The sequence below is a fragment of the Scomber japonicus genome, chromosome 11 (genome assembly GCF_027409825.1).
Source record: "Scomber japonicus isolate fScoJap1 chromosome 11, fScoJap1.pri, whole genome shotgun sequence".
Taxonomy (NCBI): Eukaryota; Metazoa; Chordata; class Actinopteri; order Scombriformes; family Scombridae; genus Scomber; species Scomber japonicus.
Genome location: NC_070588.1, coordinates 9,153,786 through 9,172,757, shown reverse-complemented (window position 1 = coordinate 9,172,757; position 18,972 = coordinate 9,153,786). Strand labels below are relative to the sequence as shown.

The 18,972-nt window shown below is 37.7% G+C and overlaps 1 protein-coding gene across 2 annotated transcripts in view; it reads left to right on the top strand.

Moving 5' to 3' along the window:
• The window catches only part of ramp1 (receptor activity modifying protein 1), a 70,926-nt gene that overhangs the window by 39,007 nt on the left and 12,947 nt on the right, over positions 1–18,972 (top strand). Inside the window, exon 2 of one of the 2 annotated variants that reach the window (XM_053329020.1) lies at positions 2,986–3,121. In XM_053329020.1, the coding sequence (XP_053184995.1) occupies positions 2,986–3,121 (136 nt within the window). Of the gene's footprint in view, positions 1–2,982; positions 3,122–18,972 lie in introns of both variants that reach the window. The other variant, XM_053329019.1, reaches the window with a different exon arrangement.

Below are 18,972 nucleotides of genomic sequence, written 5' to 3'. Positions count from 1 at the left end.
CAGGCTCTGTTGACTGACTCCTGCAAGTCAGAAAGAGACCAGAGACGAGCTGTGACACGAGTCAGAGAAAAGTGCTCAAAAGAGAGAAAAGTAGAAAATGAAGACAGAGCTTTTAATCAATAAATTGACACTCTGACCTCATGTGTAGACAAAGAGTGCAGCATTAGCAGCACATTTAGCAGATCAGTAGCAAGTGAGTATACAGGACATGTTCAGGTACATGCTTTTCACTAAGAACTCAATACACAATGACTTTATTCAAGTGTGTAAAACCAAGCATATACTTCCACGGGCAGCTCAAAACCAGTTTGTCTCATATGCTCCGAGAACGTGGCGATTGTGAAGCGCCATTGTAAAAAAAGCACAAACCTTTGGAGCAAATATACCCACTCAAATACGAACAATAGTTAATAGTGTTTTGGTGTAGATGCTCATTCATACCTCACATCAACTGTATTCATTTTTATAAGAGTTGAAGTAGTTTAGCGGCAGAGGCCAAGCAATCCGCCTGTTTTCAAGTTTTCACATTAGAGAATTTTAGAATAGGGTTCAAAAGTCATTGCTGTAAATGTTTTAGAAGTCACACAGAAATCAGTCTGACATTGGTGCCAGATCAGTAAACTGTCACTGCGGAGGGTGATGACAAATGTTTTGTTTAATTCAGAAAAAAAGTGTTGTTGACAGAGATCGCTGACATGGCAAAAATCTGATCTTAAAAAAAATCTCTTTCTCTCTTCCTTTTTAACCGCCTTTCAAACATGCTCACTTGATCTTAATCTTTGATCACGGTCTTTGATCTAAACCATGTAGACATGTAGATAAACCTTTTTATCTGCTTTCAGTTCACAGCATGAGTCATACTCTTTGTAGGAATGTAAAGTTGTTTATATTTGAATTTTCATAGGTTTTTTCCCCACGTCTGAATTCTCCCATACATCTGTTTTTATCCCCCTCCCCTCTGCATCATAAACTCACACATAGTTGCCAGATATCTTACATGATACGCTTAAAATTAATGATTCTGGATGAGCAGAAATAATCAGAAGAGGAGCATTGAGACCACCTCTGCACAAAACCTTCAGGGGGGGAGAGAGAGAGAGAGAGAGTAAGAGATCAAAAAGGGAGCTGCCATAAGAGGGATGCATAGATTATGTATACACAGTGGCTGAGATAAGACACATGGAAACAAGGCAAGATAGAGGAAACTTATGGAAATGAGGATGATAAACATGAAAAAAAGTAAAGGTGAGCAGAGACGGTAAGGTGGAGGAAGAGGAGGCTGATATGCGGATATACTTTAAGCACAACACTATCTCTGAGATCCTTTTATAATATCTTTCTATAGGATATTACTCTGCAGGATAACAGACCTTTCTACTATAGACACTCGTCCGCTCTTGCAGATTCCACCCAGTTCATAAAATCTCAGCTTCAGGGTTCTGGGGCGTTTAATGGATATAGATGGATGCACAAAGAAAGAAAGAACTTATCCTTCAAGTGAGAAAGGAGGACTTATTGGAACTAGCTTGGATCAGTGACTGACATAACGCATGACTGTTTGAAAGATAACAAGGGAAATGTCTTTGTTGCTTTCATCAAACATTCTGCTGACTGAATGTGTGTCCTCTACGATAGGGGTTAAGGCAAAAATGATTAAATCGAGATCCCAAATCATTAAATCGAGAGCTTTAATTAATTCAAGAGGAAAAACTAGTTTCTTTTCTTCGTGGTCCCCTTCTGGGCATTAAATAGGACTATCTTTGGGGTGATTAATTTTTCTTTCATTTTCTTTTTGATTCACTTCACTGGATTAACCAAAGTCTGTAATATTCCCATGTGGCTATTTTATCTATATACGATGGATTGAAATTCCAGAGAAAATTATACCCATACTTGTTCAAAAACATCTTCTAAGAGCCAAATGCAAATTTACTTTGGGTTTGCTGTGATTTTCAAACTTTTGCTGCTGACTGTAACATTTTAAAGGAATAGTTTTTTTGGAAATACATTTATTCACTTTTTGGTTTCGATGTGAAGAGAACTAGGAATGTATTAGCCTAGCTTAGCATAAAGACTGGTTACAATGGGAAAGAGCTAGCCTGGCTCTGTGAAAAGATTCATTAGTGAGTTTTAGAGAGGGGTCGGTCGACTCGCAGACACGAGAAAGTAACCACTGTCCTCATTTAACTCTCAAAGTGTATATCCCAAAATGTCTAACTATTCCTGTGAGGGGCTTATAGCAATATCTGACATAATATGCAATTCCATTAGATGTGGTCTGATACTGCCACAAATGAATTTAACCAAAGCGTGGTTCTAGCAGTGAAAACTTCTGTATGATTATTGCTGCATTTTTTTTTTCCTGCATGAGGGATCATCAAAGTCTAGTTTTATCTTGTGTTTTCTTAGCTGTGTTCAGAGTTTTTGGCCTTGTGTCTTTATCGGTGCACACAGTCATAGAGCTGATAGATGTCCTTTTCACAGTCTAAAGACTTCCCTCCACCCTCGATGACAAAAATACGAAATATTCAAATAACATCCACTCTGAATTTGTTCAGTGCATTATGTTTCTCCTGTCAGTGTGCACTTCTGTGGGTCTTGTAAGGCAATGATATACTGTACCTAACATTGTGATAACAGATGGCGTTTCTGTGCCACATCCAACAGATGGGAAAGAGAGTTTACAGTGACCCAAAAAAAGGAAACAGCATTTACAGGCATCACAACTTTACATCTTGAGTTCTTTCCTATGCTTTCACTGCACTGTGGTCTATAACCATGCCAATCATTGACTGTCAACTACACTTACTAACACAGAACTAAAAACATGTGCAAGTGCTGATAACCTTTTTAAATTATCAGAAAAAAAGTTTAGGGCCTGCTCTGAGTTTGCAGTGGTCTAACCTATCTCCCCTCGTTGCTTCCCCTTTTCTCCATCTTCCCCCTCATCCCAATATGTCTCTGTCCTCCACCTTCTCTCAGCAGTCTCTCAGTGTGTGTGGGCGCTGGGGTGTGGACCCGAATATGACGACGCCATTGAGAGGTTCTGCCTGGCCAAATTCAGATTTGACATGGAAGAGCTGGACCAGAGTCACTGGTGTAGCTGGGAGGACACTGTCGAGTGAGTAGGATAAACACACACACTCACACACAGGGAGTGGTCCCTCAAAGGCATCCGGTGTAAGTTATCAAATGAAGTTAAGTTCACATGAAAAGGTTTTGTTATTAAAAAAGCTTTGCTAAGTCCTGGCTGCAGCCATTACAATTTTTCAACAGCTAATTAGATACCGGGTGAGAGAACTGAGAAAAAAGTGATTGTAAAAAATGGAGGGGGGTGAGAGGGACAGGCAGACAGTTTATACAGAGGACAAAAGCTTCATGCCTTCGGCATGAGCAGATCTTTTATGTACATATAAATATTATGTTTGCATTTACTGTTAAAGATGTCTGGCACTGCACTTTTTCAAAATTGCCCCTATAATTTGAGAATCACTTACTGGCATCATTTAGAACAGTTAAATAACTATATAAATACTGGCTCTGAAGTCATTTTCCATATGGTTGTTATATACTGTATATTTGGTATCATACTCAAATAAATATATTTTGAACGGTGATAGGTTCATAAACATGACCTCATAACCTCATATGTGTAGTAATGATATAAATGCTCTTATGGTCTCATCATTTGTTGTGCTGTAGTAACTAAAGTATGAAGGGGAACTTTCATGTGAGGATTACTTGTTTCATTGGGGCAAGATGACCCTTATTTGTTTAATCAGGGAGCACCTGCTGCCTGCCTGAAACTGTTTGTGTTACTAATCCAAGTACACATAACAGAGGATTACATAGTAGTGTTTAAAAAGATGTTCAACAATAAAACTTCGGTCACACTGCAGACTAGACTTGTGTACTATATTTATCTGTGTATGTATGTGTATATATGTGTGTGTATATGTGTGTGTGTGTGTGTGTGTGTGTGTATGTATGTGTGTGTATGTGTGTGTGTGTGTGTGTGTGTGTGTGTGTGTGTGTGTGTGTGTGTGTGTGTGTGTGTGTGTGTGTGTGTGTGTGCGCGCGCGCGCGCACGTACGTGTCTGCTTATGATATCATGCTGCTTCACTGAGGGGCAAAGCTGAAAGATCTTAACTCTCTCCACCACAATCAGCATCCATGGAGAGGGAAGCCAATTAAGCAGAGTCTCAAACAGGTCTGACCTTTGACCCGGTTGTTCTAGTCTCTTGGGCAGGAATGTCTCTGCTCTCATGAGAAGTACCAACTCTTATTTTAGAAACTCTTTCACTCAGCTTTGGCCCTGAACTAGTCGATGAAAATGGTCTGTTTATTTTTTTAAGTGGATAAACCATACCTGACTTTTTATCAGATCTCAGCATTACATACAATGTACCAATGTTCAAAACTACAAATATATGATTGTAATTTGAAACTTGGAATATATTGGAGTTATCATTTTTAAGAAGCACAGATATATTAGACATATTAGAAGTGGTTGGAACATTCAAGATTTATTGGAGCACTATTGATTTCTCTCATTTATTTTATTCTAGTATAACATCGAGATGATTGCTCTGTGTTTTAAAATAACTGCTGCTGCACCATTCAAGAGATTTGTTGAACTCTGATCTGATGAAATGAGCAGAGCTAAAAGGTCAGAGTCAAGAGGATGTCTGCCTCTTCAGTCAACGTTGTTAAAGACCAGAATAGTTCTTCTGATTATATGAAAAAGTCTGATTTCATTATATATGCTCATGATGTTTTCAAATGGAGTCTAGGTAACCAGTCATAAAGCAAACACAAATGTAAGTATTTCATCTATTCACTGGAACTTGTACATGTGATTCACGTGTGTATGATATATTGTTATCTATCTCCCTTGGGGCTGCAGCTAGCTTGTACAAAACATTTCTACCCAACTGTACATTTATTTTATTTTATTTAGGTCCATGATGAATGAATTTAATATAAAAGATACTGGTCTAAGTTGTGTGGGAAAAAAGTAAAAGTAAAAGCAGTGTGTTCCTTGTACTCTAAACTTTTATCTACAGTAGTCAGACTGCAATTGTATCTGCAATAACACAATAGAAGTGTGGCTCTTAGATGGCTAATCCCTGAGCTGCAGTTTCCCTAAATGTTTAAAAAAAACAGAAAAAGGAGCAAACAACTAAAAAAAAAAAAAAAAAAAAGAAGCAAGAAAGAGGAGAAGTGGATGAAGGATTGAAATGTCAAAAATGGTGCAGCTGAGTATAGAAGGTCAAGTATCGAGACAGTTGCTCCCCCTTCAAGAAAAGCTCCATCTCTGCCAAGATGCCACTGGGGATTTCAGTGACATTTGGTGTGTGTGTGTGTGTGTTTGTGTGCATGTGTGTGTGTGTGTGCGCTTTAGGACAGTTGTACACTTTGACACCATCATCTTACCTCTTAGTTTTAGCTGTTAAAAGAAGGGCAGTTTCCTCAGCCATGTCCTCAGCTGTCAAGAAATGTACCACTGTCACATCATCTCGGGATTATATGATAACCTCACTTCATAAAACACCTAACATTGTACTGTCTAGCAGCTCAACTGTACTTCTGCTTATCTCAGGCACATTTTAAATCTCTCATTTTCTCTTGCTGAATAGATATCATGAGTTGATTGTTAAATGATTATTTTTAATGGCCTGTTGTACTTATTATTCTTAGAAATGCATTCTTCTTATATGCCCTGTCTATGCTGTTGAACTGTCCATTGTCACTACATTAATACATTATTATTATTTTTACATTACACTATCTGCATATGTGTATAATTCTCAGATCTCAGAATATATCCATTTCTGTTACACTTTACAAGCCCAAGTGTCAGTGACTGACTGCATGACTGCCTTTGTTCTGTCAGCTATCTTTACTGTACATGTACCAATCATGTGCCTTGTCTTTTCTTTTCTTCCGCACAGCTACAATCACGCAGTCCTTCTTCCCTCAGTTCCCTTAAACCCCCTTTCTGCTGCATGCTTTAATTGTATCTCACAGATGCTGTTGCTTAGATATTACAGGTTTATGTATGTCCCCTTTTAATTTAGTGACATCATTTAAAGGGGACTTAATATGCTTTCTGTGATTGTTTTGTCATTTATATGCAGTTATGATGTCAAATGTATTTGTTAAACATAAAGTTACAAAATGTGAGGTGCATGTACGCAAAAATAGTGCCTGAAAGTCAAAAGCTTTAGGCTTCGGGGTCCCTGGTGGTCAAGTGGTTAGAGTGTATGCTGCATATTTGCAGCGTCCCTGGTTCAATTCCGACCAGGGACCTATGCTGTAGGTCATCCCCTCTCTCTCTCTCTCTCTCTGTTTCCTGTCCAAAATAAATACTAATAAAACACTTCCTCCACTTCCCCATTGAACTGATTGGTTGTTTGCGTTCAACTCACATATTTCTAATTGGATTTTGGCTCAAACATGTACGGATACATTTAAGAGGTTGACATTTTGAGCAATGAATGAGGAAAAAGTTGTGAAATCCTACTACTACAGTTTGTTTACATAGCCTCTGAACCTAGCGGATATCTACTGAGGGGCAGCTTCCAGCTAATCAACCAGAACAGAGTGGGCTCAGTAGGAGCGTGGGCTTAAAGAGACAGGAGCTAAAACGGCTTGTTTCAGACAGAAGCCGAACTCAGAGCTTCTTTGGTTTTTTTTTCTTGTTTTTTGGGGGGATTTTTTTGGGCGGGGGGGTTCTTTTCACTGTAAATCATGCCAAGCTATTCCAGTAGGAAATATAGACCTGGAAAATTGCACAACATGTCTCCTTTAATCCATCTGAACTCCCACAGCCTCTCAAGCAGTTATTTTTATTACACTGTGTCTCATGGCACTATTTGTTCCCCTGACAATATGTGACTTTGTCTACATTAAATCCCAGCATGCAAAAAGGCAGGGACATGCCCTAATCAGGTCACCTCTGCATAACCCACCAGTCAGTACAAGGCTGTCTCACTCCCATTTCAGAATCAGCAACAATCAGAAAGTTTCTATTAGTTGTCTAGAAAAACAGCTCAGCAGTAAGAGCACTAATCATAAAATATAAAATTTAAGATAAAAGTTTTTTTTTAAAATGGGATGAGATATGAATCAAATTTAAGATTACAATACAACACATAAAATATAACATATGAAAATGAGGAGTAAAAGTAAAAGTGACAAGTGTATACAACAGTATTGTACACAGGGAATGTAGCCGTCCTGGTTCAATAGCTGCAGTCATGGTTGATTGAGTGCATTTTTTATGTAAGCAGTTCAGTAAACAGACAGTGCAGACAAGCAGGTAAACAAGTAAGCCATGCAGAGCATTTAGAAGTATGAGTTGAGAAGCCTGATGGCCAGGTGGTAAACACTGTCCGGTGTCCAGTCTGGTAGTACGCAGTCCTGTATCGTATCGGTATGGAGGAACATGAAGGTGCTGACCCTTTTGACCTCTGCATCATCAGTGTGGATGGGGATGTGTTCACACCCCTGCTGTCTCCTTTGGTTTCACAATCATCTCTTTAGTTTTACTGATGAAGAGAAAGTTTGTTGTCTTGGCAATGGTGATATTGGAGTTGTGCTTGGCAGAACTTTACTGCAAGATTTAGAAGCAATGGGAAATTAAATATCCTATAAATATCCTAGACAGGAGCCCCCACAATAACATGACTAGTAAATTAATGTAACCGGCAGGTGACAGTACTAATCACTAAGCTGCTGCAAAGTTCGTCAGCAGAAAATCACTTCAGGTCGATCTCAGCTCTCTTTTTTAAGTCAGAGAAACCTTATACAATTTTTTTTAAATGTGATATCTGAATTGTGAGGACAATCTCCTTTAATTAGTTTTAGTTTTTACAGCAAACATATTGACTTGTCAATGTAGGAGAAGCACAGAACATTAACTGTGACTTTATTCTATTAAAGTGTCCCAGTAAGTCATGGCAGCGTGACAGTGAACCAACATGAAAAAGGCCAATTGAAAGTAGAGGTACACTTTTTTTCTTTGTTAAATGCTTGTTTTATTATACTGTATATACCCATTAACAAAAATATCTTACCTGCCTTCACAAGAAAGTGGCGAGACATTTGAAATATCTGACTTTTTCTTTTCTGACACAAACATTATTGATGTTACTAAAGCGTATGGATGAATTATTAGATGCTTGAGGGTATTGAACACTATGACCTGCTACATGCATTTCAGCCATCTCAATGTCCTGGAGCAACCTTGTCTCCTAATATTTTATGTAGGCCTAATATTGTTTTGTTTTTAAATTACATTTTGGTCATAAATATTACTGCTGCCTGGATTATGTTTGATGGCAAAAATGTTTTTTTGCAGTGGATGACGTGCATTTATGCAAATCATGCTGCAGACAGGTGTTTGAAGCAGATGGTGGATGCATAAAGCACAAGACTTTGACACTGGAGGCCGGCATCATGAGTCCAGCATGTGGTTAGGTTAAAGCAACAACAAAAATTAGGTGTCAGTTAAATGTTAATTAGGTAAACACATGGACTCAATATTTAACCAAGGCCATGATCTCTCCCTAACCTTAATAAAAATCTGTGACAACCTAAGTGTTACCATAGAAAAGTTATAATTTAGTCACTTAGTTTAGTTTGTCTTTATTTGGACAGTGTACATTAATGAACTTTGTTTTTTGTAAATATAATATATAATCCTGATAATAGTATTTCATCATCAAGCTACACATGTAAGCATTATATATATCCACCCCACCCTCCCCAATTCACACACGTTAGAGTCCAGAATGTGTTTTTTCTTCCTTCTGTGCTGCCTTTTTACGTTTCCTTTAATCTCAAAGCAGTATGATAATCTACTGGCTGACTCTTGAGAATTGCTTGAGTTGTGTAAGCCCTCGCAGTAAACATCAAGTCTGCATTAATTTCTGTCAGTGTTGCATTAATGTTGTCTGTTGCCCACTCACTTGTATCTGTAGACATGATATTATCTGATGGAGTTCACAACTCAAACAAGTTTCAAGAGTCTAGATTATAATAAAGTATGGCCATGAATTAAAACTAGTGGCTACCTGGAAGATAAAAAAAAACATGAAGTATTAAATGGACTAAAACATGCAGCGACACTGCTGTGGTATTTTAAGGTGGAGAAAAGCATCAGTGCTTTAGGTGTTTCTCTCCAGCAGTGGCTTAACTGTTGCTCTGCTTATCCAAACAGACAATTGTTTACGTGCAAAATGCGTGACTCATAATCACAAGCTCAAATATCAGTCTACACCATTTGCATACTAATTTATGGTTTACTAGTGAATGCTCAGCTCAATCAATCAATATAACATGTCCTGTCAGGCGTGACTAATTGCTTCCAGAAACTCTGTCCAGTGAGGTGATGCTGGCAATATTGATGTCACATCACCATGACTGAAAAGCATTAGATCATTTATCATATCAATACTGGGTATATTTGACCACACCTTGACTTTTGACAAAATCAGTAGCATTAACACTGAGTTATCCGGTTCAATAGCTGAGCCCGATTGCTCCTGAAAGACGGTAGAAAGGCCCAGTGGCGGTTCTAGCTTGTACGACATCCTGGGCGAACAAGGTATATATTTATACAGGGGAGCACCGAAAAGGGGGTTTGCCTGGGGTGCGGTACAAGCTAGAACCGCCACTTGGCCTTTCATTCCTCTTTCAGGAACATTCAGAACTGGACAGCTCAGTAGTTAATGAAGTACAGATTAGAGAATAAATATAAATTAAATATAGAATCAAATTACCACAAATTGCTATATATTGCTAATAAAATAAATCACACAAATCCTATAAAACACAAATACACACATAGGACAACACACTTACAAATTGTGGTTTATTTGGTAGTGTGACCAACTTTAGTTTTTACATCTGTAGGCTACCATACAAAATAAGGTGTGCCTGTCTCACTGTTCCGATCCTACTACCTCAGTGGAGACCTGAGGTCAGGTCTGCTGTAAAAAAAAAAAAAGAAAAAAAGAAAAAAGCATCTGATGGTGAGTTTAGCTGTATATTAATTCAGAGAAAAATGTTGTTGAAATGAATCATTTTAGTCCACTAGCACTCAGGTATGTGCAAGACACTCAGCAGATGGAAAATATGACAAGTCTGCTATTGCAGATGGAAGGCAGATGGAAAGACGTGGATATCCAACTGGAGACAGGAATGATAACATGTCACCATCTAGGTTCAATTAGAGCCTTTTTGAAGCTTGTTGCTGGCACTGTTTAAGAAATAAAAGAGCTCAGAGTCTGCATCATTTTAAAAACTCATCTGACACTTGTCTTTGGATCACATAAACAAATAGATGCTTTAAATAAATGCCTTGTGTATCATATAATAAAAAAAGTGCTGACAATAGAAAAATATATCAGTGTGTTATTTGTACTTTCCTCGTTGCTGATTGTTCAAACCTTGCATTTTTTGTGTGTAATTGTACCTACATGAGATTACATAATGAGTAATCGGTATGTGCCCCTGCTGATGCTGCAGGATCAGTCAACCTTGGTACAGATCAATTATATCACATTACTCAACAGAAGCAGTACCAATTATATAAATAATGCATATTAATATAATGGTTGAGTAGGTAAGTGAGATACAGCCGTGTGTAAACAGCTTTGACACACTGTGTGCCCAGATCTACACAAGTGCTAACTAGCCAACATTTCATCTCACTCTCAACCTAAAATCTTCATTTCCTTCACTTTATTTCATCATACCTTTTTTCTTATTCAACCGAAACCTTTTATAGCTCTTAGTGCCCTGGAGCTGCTACTGTACGTGAGGTCAGAGTCTTCTCAATAATACACATGCCACCCAGGTAGGTCACCGCCTACACTGGGAGGATGTGTGGACATTTAGTTTGTATGTAAGGTTTGTGGCAAAGGAAGCTTATATTCTGTGATTATTGCATGTCAAAGATCGATTGGTATGAAGTGAAATATGGCTTTGGAAAAAACAGATTAAGAACATTGACGAATCAGAAAGAGGTGTAAGCCCAACAGGATGATTGTAAAACATCTGGAGAGAAAAGCAGAGAATGATGAAAGATTTGGTCATTTATTAAGCTGTCATGTCCAATTACTCAGTCAGCCATCAGCAACTCTGAACAAAGGAAGTAATGATTTAATTACATCAAGCCAATGTGTACAACTCCTATTATTAAGAGTCTGAGCTTTAACTGGGATCTTTTCTCAAGCCATCATAACAGAAAGGCCTTCTGGAAAACCACTGGAGCAAGAATCTGTGTTTTTGATTCAATGACCATGGTGATTATATATTACAACATTAGTTTTTACATATATAATTTCACACATGTAGCAGACAACAGACTCAACAACTTGAACTTTCTTTGATGCCTGGTTAGAGCGTGCAGTAGGGAAGACATGACGCAAAATGTATGCTGCAGTTGTCATTTGGTGATTTGAAGATTTTTTTCATTTTATAAGAAATCACAAGAAGTCCTCTCTCCCATTAGCACCAGCTTCACAGTGGAGTATTCAGGCCCAGTCAAAACACCTGCAGCACAGCTGGACTGCAGTGTTTTTACCAGGCGCCAGCAGCATGTTAGAAAAGTCATCAACACGCCCACTCGCTTATTGTGAATTCCCTGGAAGATGAGCCGTTGTATTCACACATGGGCTCAATTGGACATTACACAGGAAGCTGGCAGGTTAAAGTCCATTTAATGTCCAGTCCAAATGATCAGGACATTTAGAGTCACACATACAGCTCATCCAGGTCATGTCTGGGTAACTTGCAGTGCATGTGTGAAATGGGGCTATTGATAACCCTCATTCCTTTTTGCAGTCCAAAATTATGTCAAAGTGTATTGAATATATGTTGTTTTAAATGTGAGAAGAATCAGAAAGGTTCAGGCACTAGTTGTTTATTTACTCAGCAAGCATGTGTGTCCATAAAGAGACATTAAACGTAATAAGGCTTGCAGTTGAAGGTGTGTGGTCCTTTTTGTGCTGTGTCACAGGCTGGCAGGGATTTCTTTCTGTTGGATAATGTTTTGGGGTTTTTTTCTCAGAAGAGAGCACAGAACATAATTTATGAGCAGCTTATCCTCTGGAGAGTGTTGCAGGGGATCTGGAACCAATCTCAGCTGACTTTGGACCCTCACATTCACACAATAAAACCTTGAAACTTGGAAACCAGCATTTTTGTAAACAAGCAATCGTAAGAAATGCAAATGTCACAGCTTCAGTGGCCTCACAATATACTTATGACCACAAAGGGAAGTCATGTAGTCATGTATGAAGATTGTCTCAAAGAGTGGGAATTATGTTCCACTATAACTTCTTCCTATCCTATATTGTTGGAGTATTGCTGTAATTTAACTGCAGCGTATGCAAATAAAGAATAAGACTAGACTTCTTAAATCATGTTGTTATGATAAAAATAAATATGGAAACTTGGAGCTCCACAACAACACTAATATGCATTTGATTAAAAAAAAAAAAAAGAAGTTTAGTTGCCCTCCATCCTTTCCTGAAAACTTTAACATCAACAACTTGAGGTAATCCACTGCTTATAAATATGTATGGATTCGATTAACTATGCGTTAGTTTCAGTCAATCTATCTGCCAACTTCAGTAGCACAAAGCCCTGCAGGCTGTAACTGCTTATCCATCCGTTCTCTCTGTTGGGTTATCTGAGTAATTGTGGCACATTTTTATTATATTGCTTTTTTTTAGCATGGCGGTATTTTAGCGTAGCCTCAAAAACACACACACACAAACATAAATCATTTTGGCATTATCTAAAGTTCATACACACTCCAAACAACAATGCAAGCTTTTTTCTTTTATCTTATTTTTCATTTGCTTTTTTTAATAAAATAATTAGACACAAAATCTCTGGGAAGTTTAAGAAAGTGCTTGTTTGGTTTGCCTACATTATTAATCCCTGTAGCCTCGATGTGTCTGAATAAAAGTCTTAATTACTTAATTAAGCCCTCATTTTTCTCACTCTTACAGTTTATATTGTGCCCATTTAACATACTGTGTTATGTTTAGAAGACTTGGTTGATTATTTTGGAGACTTTGCAATGGTCACCTTGAAATAGTGAGCAGTAATTGTTAAAGGTGCAATCTGCAAAATGAGTGGCATCTAGCAGAACAGACTAGACAGAAAAGGAAAATAATATTAATAAGTATGTTTTTAATTGGAGTATAAAAGTTAGATAAGATAATAATTGTTGTGTTTTTGTTACCATACAATGGAGCCATTTATACCTACTAAGAAGTGTCTTCCTCCATGTTTCGACAGTAGCCCAGAATGGTCAAACCAAACACTGGCTCCTTTAAAAACCAGCTTGTTCTCAACACCCACAAAGCATGACATAAATTCAGGATTGGAACAAAGATTTCCCCATAAATCCAAAGACTGACATAATGTTTTTGAATAATCCTAATTATAGTCTCTGTTTTACCGCAGCTTTTCATAGTTTAAAAATAACAGTTTCTTCTTTTTACAGGAGCTTTTAATCTGTGTGATTGTTGGAGGGGGTATTTTGGCCAGTCAGTCATGCATAACTGTCAGCCGTCTGTAATAATTTAAAAATCCTATTTGTGGGTGAGCTCACATCGGGTTTCATGCAAACCCAGGCCAGAAAATTCCAGTGAGCTCAGTAGAGTGGAAAGCTAATGGAAGTTCCCTTTCTGTGGACATTTGTGATTAAATGGCTGATTAGACATTGATTAGAAATGGATTGCCGTATGTTTGGGTTCTATTTTTTACAGCTTTAATGACTCATAACATTCAACATTATCTGAATTGTCTGAATTGTCGTGCGGCTGCAGCTGTTATGCAATGCAGCTTTAGTAGCATTAGAGCAATGATTTGAATATTAGACTTGGTTGCAATGGTTTTCATGTGTATGAGCCTAATATGTCATAGTTGAATATGGTCACTGAGTCACAGCAACCTGTCAGTAGCATCTTTCAGACAGCCTAATGAGGACGTAGCAGTAATGTAGTGTACACAGAAACCAATACAATTATCATATGTTTGGGCCTGAGTCATGGTTCTCATCTGTAAATGAATAATAATATTTGAAATACATGTCTTTCTCTATTTCAGTTTTGTTTATTGCATATTCAGTACGGTGTGGTTTACTTTATTGGTTGAATGGAGAGTGTAGTCACTATTTTTGAAGCTCTTCAATATTGCTGATACATATTCTCTACATCTATAGGCAAGGCAGTTTTATTTATATAGCGCATTTCATACACCATGGCAACTCAATGTGCTTTACATAAAACAGAAAAACATGTAATTTGAGAAACATTAAAACATACAATTAACCCCCCTACTCCCCACCCCCCACACTTATAATAAAAACAAAGTACAGAAAAATACAAAGAGAGAAATAAAATGCTAGAATAGAGCATTAAATATAAGATTGCAGCATAAAATAATGATTTGCTTTAAAATCATTAAAGTGTTTTTTCTCCTTTTCTTGTCCAAGGAAGCACTCTCTCATTTTCTTTTCCTTTGTTGCAGTGAAAACAAGTCTACGTTTTAATAATCTCTCCACTCCTATACTATTAGCTTTTAATATATTGGTATTTGCACACCTCAAATTTAACTTCGAACTGAGCCCAAACACAACAAAAGGGTGTTTTCATGCTTTAATTGATCCATGTCTCCTGTCCTGAACTTTTTGCATCAATACTGCAAACATTCACTTTGAGAACTCATTGGTCCTGCTGAGATTCAGCTGCAGGAAAAGAAGTCAGGATTTGTTTTCTTTGCTTTATTGTGCACTGTGGTCTCTATTTTTCTCTGTCGCTGTGAGTCCCTTTGACTCTGTTGTTACCCAATCTTTATAATAATAGCCTACACTGTCTCTCCAGATAAACAGACACAAACACCACACATATCTATAGAAAATATCTCAAAGTCAATCCACCAAAGTTGTTGTCTGTACTCTATCTCTGTCTGTATGTAATCTAGCAGCATTCACAGGTTTCACAACAGAGCAATGGTGAATGTTTTACACATACTTTTTATTCCCTGAATACCTCTGAATTTCCTCCCACTACATGTTTTTGGGGAGACTATCATTAAATGTATATTTTGCTGTTGTATTATATCCCAAAAAGACGCTAATAGAAAGTTTTCTTGATACAATAGTTTTCTTTTGTTTTATTTAGTTTTAGTTTCTCTTTGATCACTTATACATGTACATATAACCAGATTTTTGGACATCACAACTAGTTTGGAGGCAAATCTTGGTCCAGTCTGCAGCTTGGGATTTACAGTGTGACATGAAATTTGAAGCCTGTAATGCATATATACTGAAAATAGACTTTTTTAGTGAAGTAGGAGACATGCTGCTTCCAAGCAGTTAAACTAAATGAAAAAATACATCGATCTGATATATTAGTTTTCAAAGAACAATATTGTTATCATTCGTTATGTCTTAAAACATGTCTAGAAGAGATTTTAGTTTTTAACCACTTTTTTTAGTGAGTGGGTGATTTATACAGTACCAGCGCTAGTCTTGCGTGAATATTTCAGTATAGACAGAAAAAAACATTTACACACACATATGTGTATATCTTGACTCATCTGGTCTCACATAAACAGAGGTATGAAATATATACCCTGATGTAAACACACACAAAGCACTCACACACAGCTCTAAATGCACATAGTTATTCACACGCATACAAACACAGGTGGGCACATCAAAAACAGACGTCCACACACACACACACACACACACACACACACACACACACAATGCCAGTGAGTGATTTGAAACAGATTGATAGATAGAGGGAAGAAAAGTGAGAACAAATATAACATAGAAAAAAAATCTGTTTTTGCAGAAACAACAAAAATCTGTTGCACCATCTGAAAATCTTTAAAACTTTTCAAAATAGTTCATCAGTTTTCCGTCTTCTGAAGGAATTTGAGAAATAACTCAGTTCTGTTCTTAACTCAGATGCTCAAGCTCCCTCAGAGGAACAGGGCTGCGGGAGATACAATAACAAAGTAGAGGGGAACATTTTGTCTGATGTGCTCAGTAGTGACAGTTTAGCCTGTTTTTGAGTTTCTTTCACAGGGAGAAATCTCACTCTGCTCTGTGGCCTCGGAGTTGATCTCTCCCAGCAGTCATGGCAGAAACCTTCTTAACAGTACATACATACAAATGATGAAGAGGTGTTTTTCTGGGTCATAGTATATCTAAACGAGCTCCAGTTTAGCTTGATGACACATGGTTTGATAGTTGGGGACAGCTCAGATGAATAGTGATAACTGTTCAAGTATATTAAATTGAAAATTGTAACAAACTCTTTATAGATATGCATCATGACAATAGCCTTTAATCTCCAGTGTTCATTTTGTGCTTACTGACCCATTTTTTACCCAAGGAATTTCTTTCTTTGTCTTATCAGATGTCCCCCTCTATTATAATAGACCAAGGTTTAATGACAGTATTCTGTTGATCAAAACTATTTCCTGTCTGTGCCAGAAAGCTGCTTTTGTTTGATCTACTAAAAGACATCTTTGTTCCTTAATCCTGTCTTCTGTGAAGTGTTGATAAAGTAATTCAGGGAAAAGGACGATAAACTAGACTGAACATGAACAACTAAAAATTTAGTGAGTGGGAAGTGCTGACCTGAATTCTGTTTAGAGGCTGCTGACTTTACTAATTGGAGATGACAGAAATCCTTTTTGGTTTTGACAGGATGTTCAAATCAGGGAAATTCAATTCTTAAATCAACCTGGCATACAAATCACAAGGTGGAGGAACAGATACATTTTATTTGCACTGTCTAATAGAGCAGATCCCATAAATTGGTCACACGTGGTTAGTTCAACCTGTTTCAATCTGTGCAACAATGTTGAAAACTCTTCTTTTGGTTCTTTTGGATAATATACTGAGTGAAAGGTTTACTGAAACTGTGGAGCCACAATGACAGTGGTGGGGGATAAAGTGTCTCTATATAGCTCAATTAGGAGTGCATGGCATGAATATTGCAAGGGCTAAAATTCTCATTGCATATATTTACTGCTGTAACTTTACCTCTGGATATATATTGTAGATTTTGTTTCCATTGGGAGGTGTGTGTTCAGCCAGCAAGTCGAACAAAGAGAATCCTCTGAATTAAACAAGAAATCTACTTATATACTTTCAGTTCAAAAAAGCTCCTTATATATCTTGTACTGTCCCTTTACCAGCAGTTCAGCCTCTGTGTGAAACAGACCGTTTTAGCTCCTGTCTCTTTAAGGCCCCCCTCCTAATGAGCCTACTCTGTTCTGATGGTCAGCTCCCAGAGGCCATCAGTCGGCAGACTTCTGGCAGCTCGGGAAGCCATGTATACAAAAAATAGTAGTGGGATTTCACTTCTTTTCCTTGTTCTTTACTCAAAATGGAAATATGCAAGTGGACAACATGAACTACTGACGGAATAACCTTTTTCAAAAAAATGGCTACCAGACAGATGTTTTTGGGCATGCATAAACAATTTGACATCAGTTCAATGGGGAATGAGAGTTGGAGCATTCACAGCAGGCTGAACCTGAGCTTTTGACTTTCTGGTAACATTTTCAGCACTTTCACAGGACCTGTTCACGTCATATCAGAATTATTGTAATAACATAGGCATCAAAGTCGTAGTTACAACTGGGAAAGCTCCGATATATCTGATATAGTAGATCTTTAAAGTACAGAACTTTTAAAATTAACGCAACTGATTCTGAAAAGATAAAACCATCTTGATGACACAAACACATGCAAGTCATCAACATGGAAATCTTTCCCTTTGCTGTCATTCATCTGAGAGCTCGGCCTAACAGCGCAGTTTAATCCCAGAGATGTTTGCCACTTTCATTTCAAAGGGAGGTTTAACTCTGCTAAATTTAAACTGCTCCTAAATATAACATGACTCAGAGGGCGTCAGGAGGGCAATGACACAAAAAATGCAAAACTTCAAGTGGGTTTCCCAAGTAACACTTGGTGTTCTCAGGAACTTTCAGAAAAATATGACATATATTTAAAGCAAGCAGAGGATAAAGCAGGATCATTTAAAAAACGTTCTCTCAAAGTGTGTGAAAGGTTTCTGTAGAGGGGGCGTTGTATAAGAGTGTTTTTTGTCTGTGATGTGTGCACCTACCTTTATATTCAGTATATACAGTATATATTGGGGAGGCTGTGGCTCAGGAGGTAGAGCGGGTCATCCACTATTTGGATTTGACCCCTGGCTCCTCCGGTCCACATGTTGCACAAAATACTAAACCCCAAATTGCTCCCAATGGCTGTGTCAGTGATATGAATGTGCAGACTAGAAAGGCGCTATATAAATGGAGCCCATTTACTATTTAGCATATATTCTCCATTACCAGTTTGTCATGTCCACACACTGTTGCAACAGTCTAATACAATAGCTCTGCACAATATGCATCAGAGGTGCAAATTCAACTTTGTGGTAACTTTGAAAGCTGTTGAATGCTTTGTATTCAGAGGTCCACCCAATTCATTTCAGTGAAGTTAGATTGAATATGATTTCCATGAAGGCTACATCTGGATCCAGATCCACACCAAAAACAAGCTGCTCATGAATACGTCCAAACTTTCCAATGAAAACACAACCTCCTTGTTAGAGATAATGATTATTGCTTATTCTTGTAGTTACCGTGGCGACCCCACTGACCTCCCACTTCTGCCTTTGGTGATTTGAACCTGCGCATTTATATTAACTTGTTTTTTATTGATATTTTTCTGTATCAACTGAATAAGTAACCCCATTCATTGACTCACCCATGTGGCTCTTTGAATGTCATTCACTGGAATAAAAGAACAATCCCGTCACTTGAGCATCTGTGCTCTGTGTTGCTTTTATTTATTCATCATCTGGTTTTTATTAATTCACACTGTGCTCCTCAGTCAACAGATCAAACTAC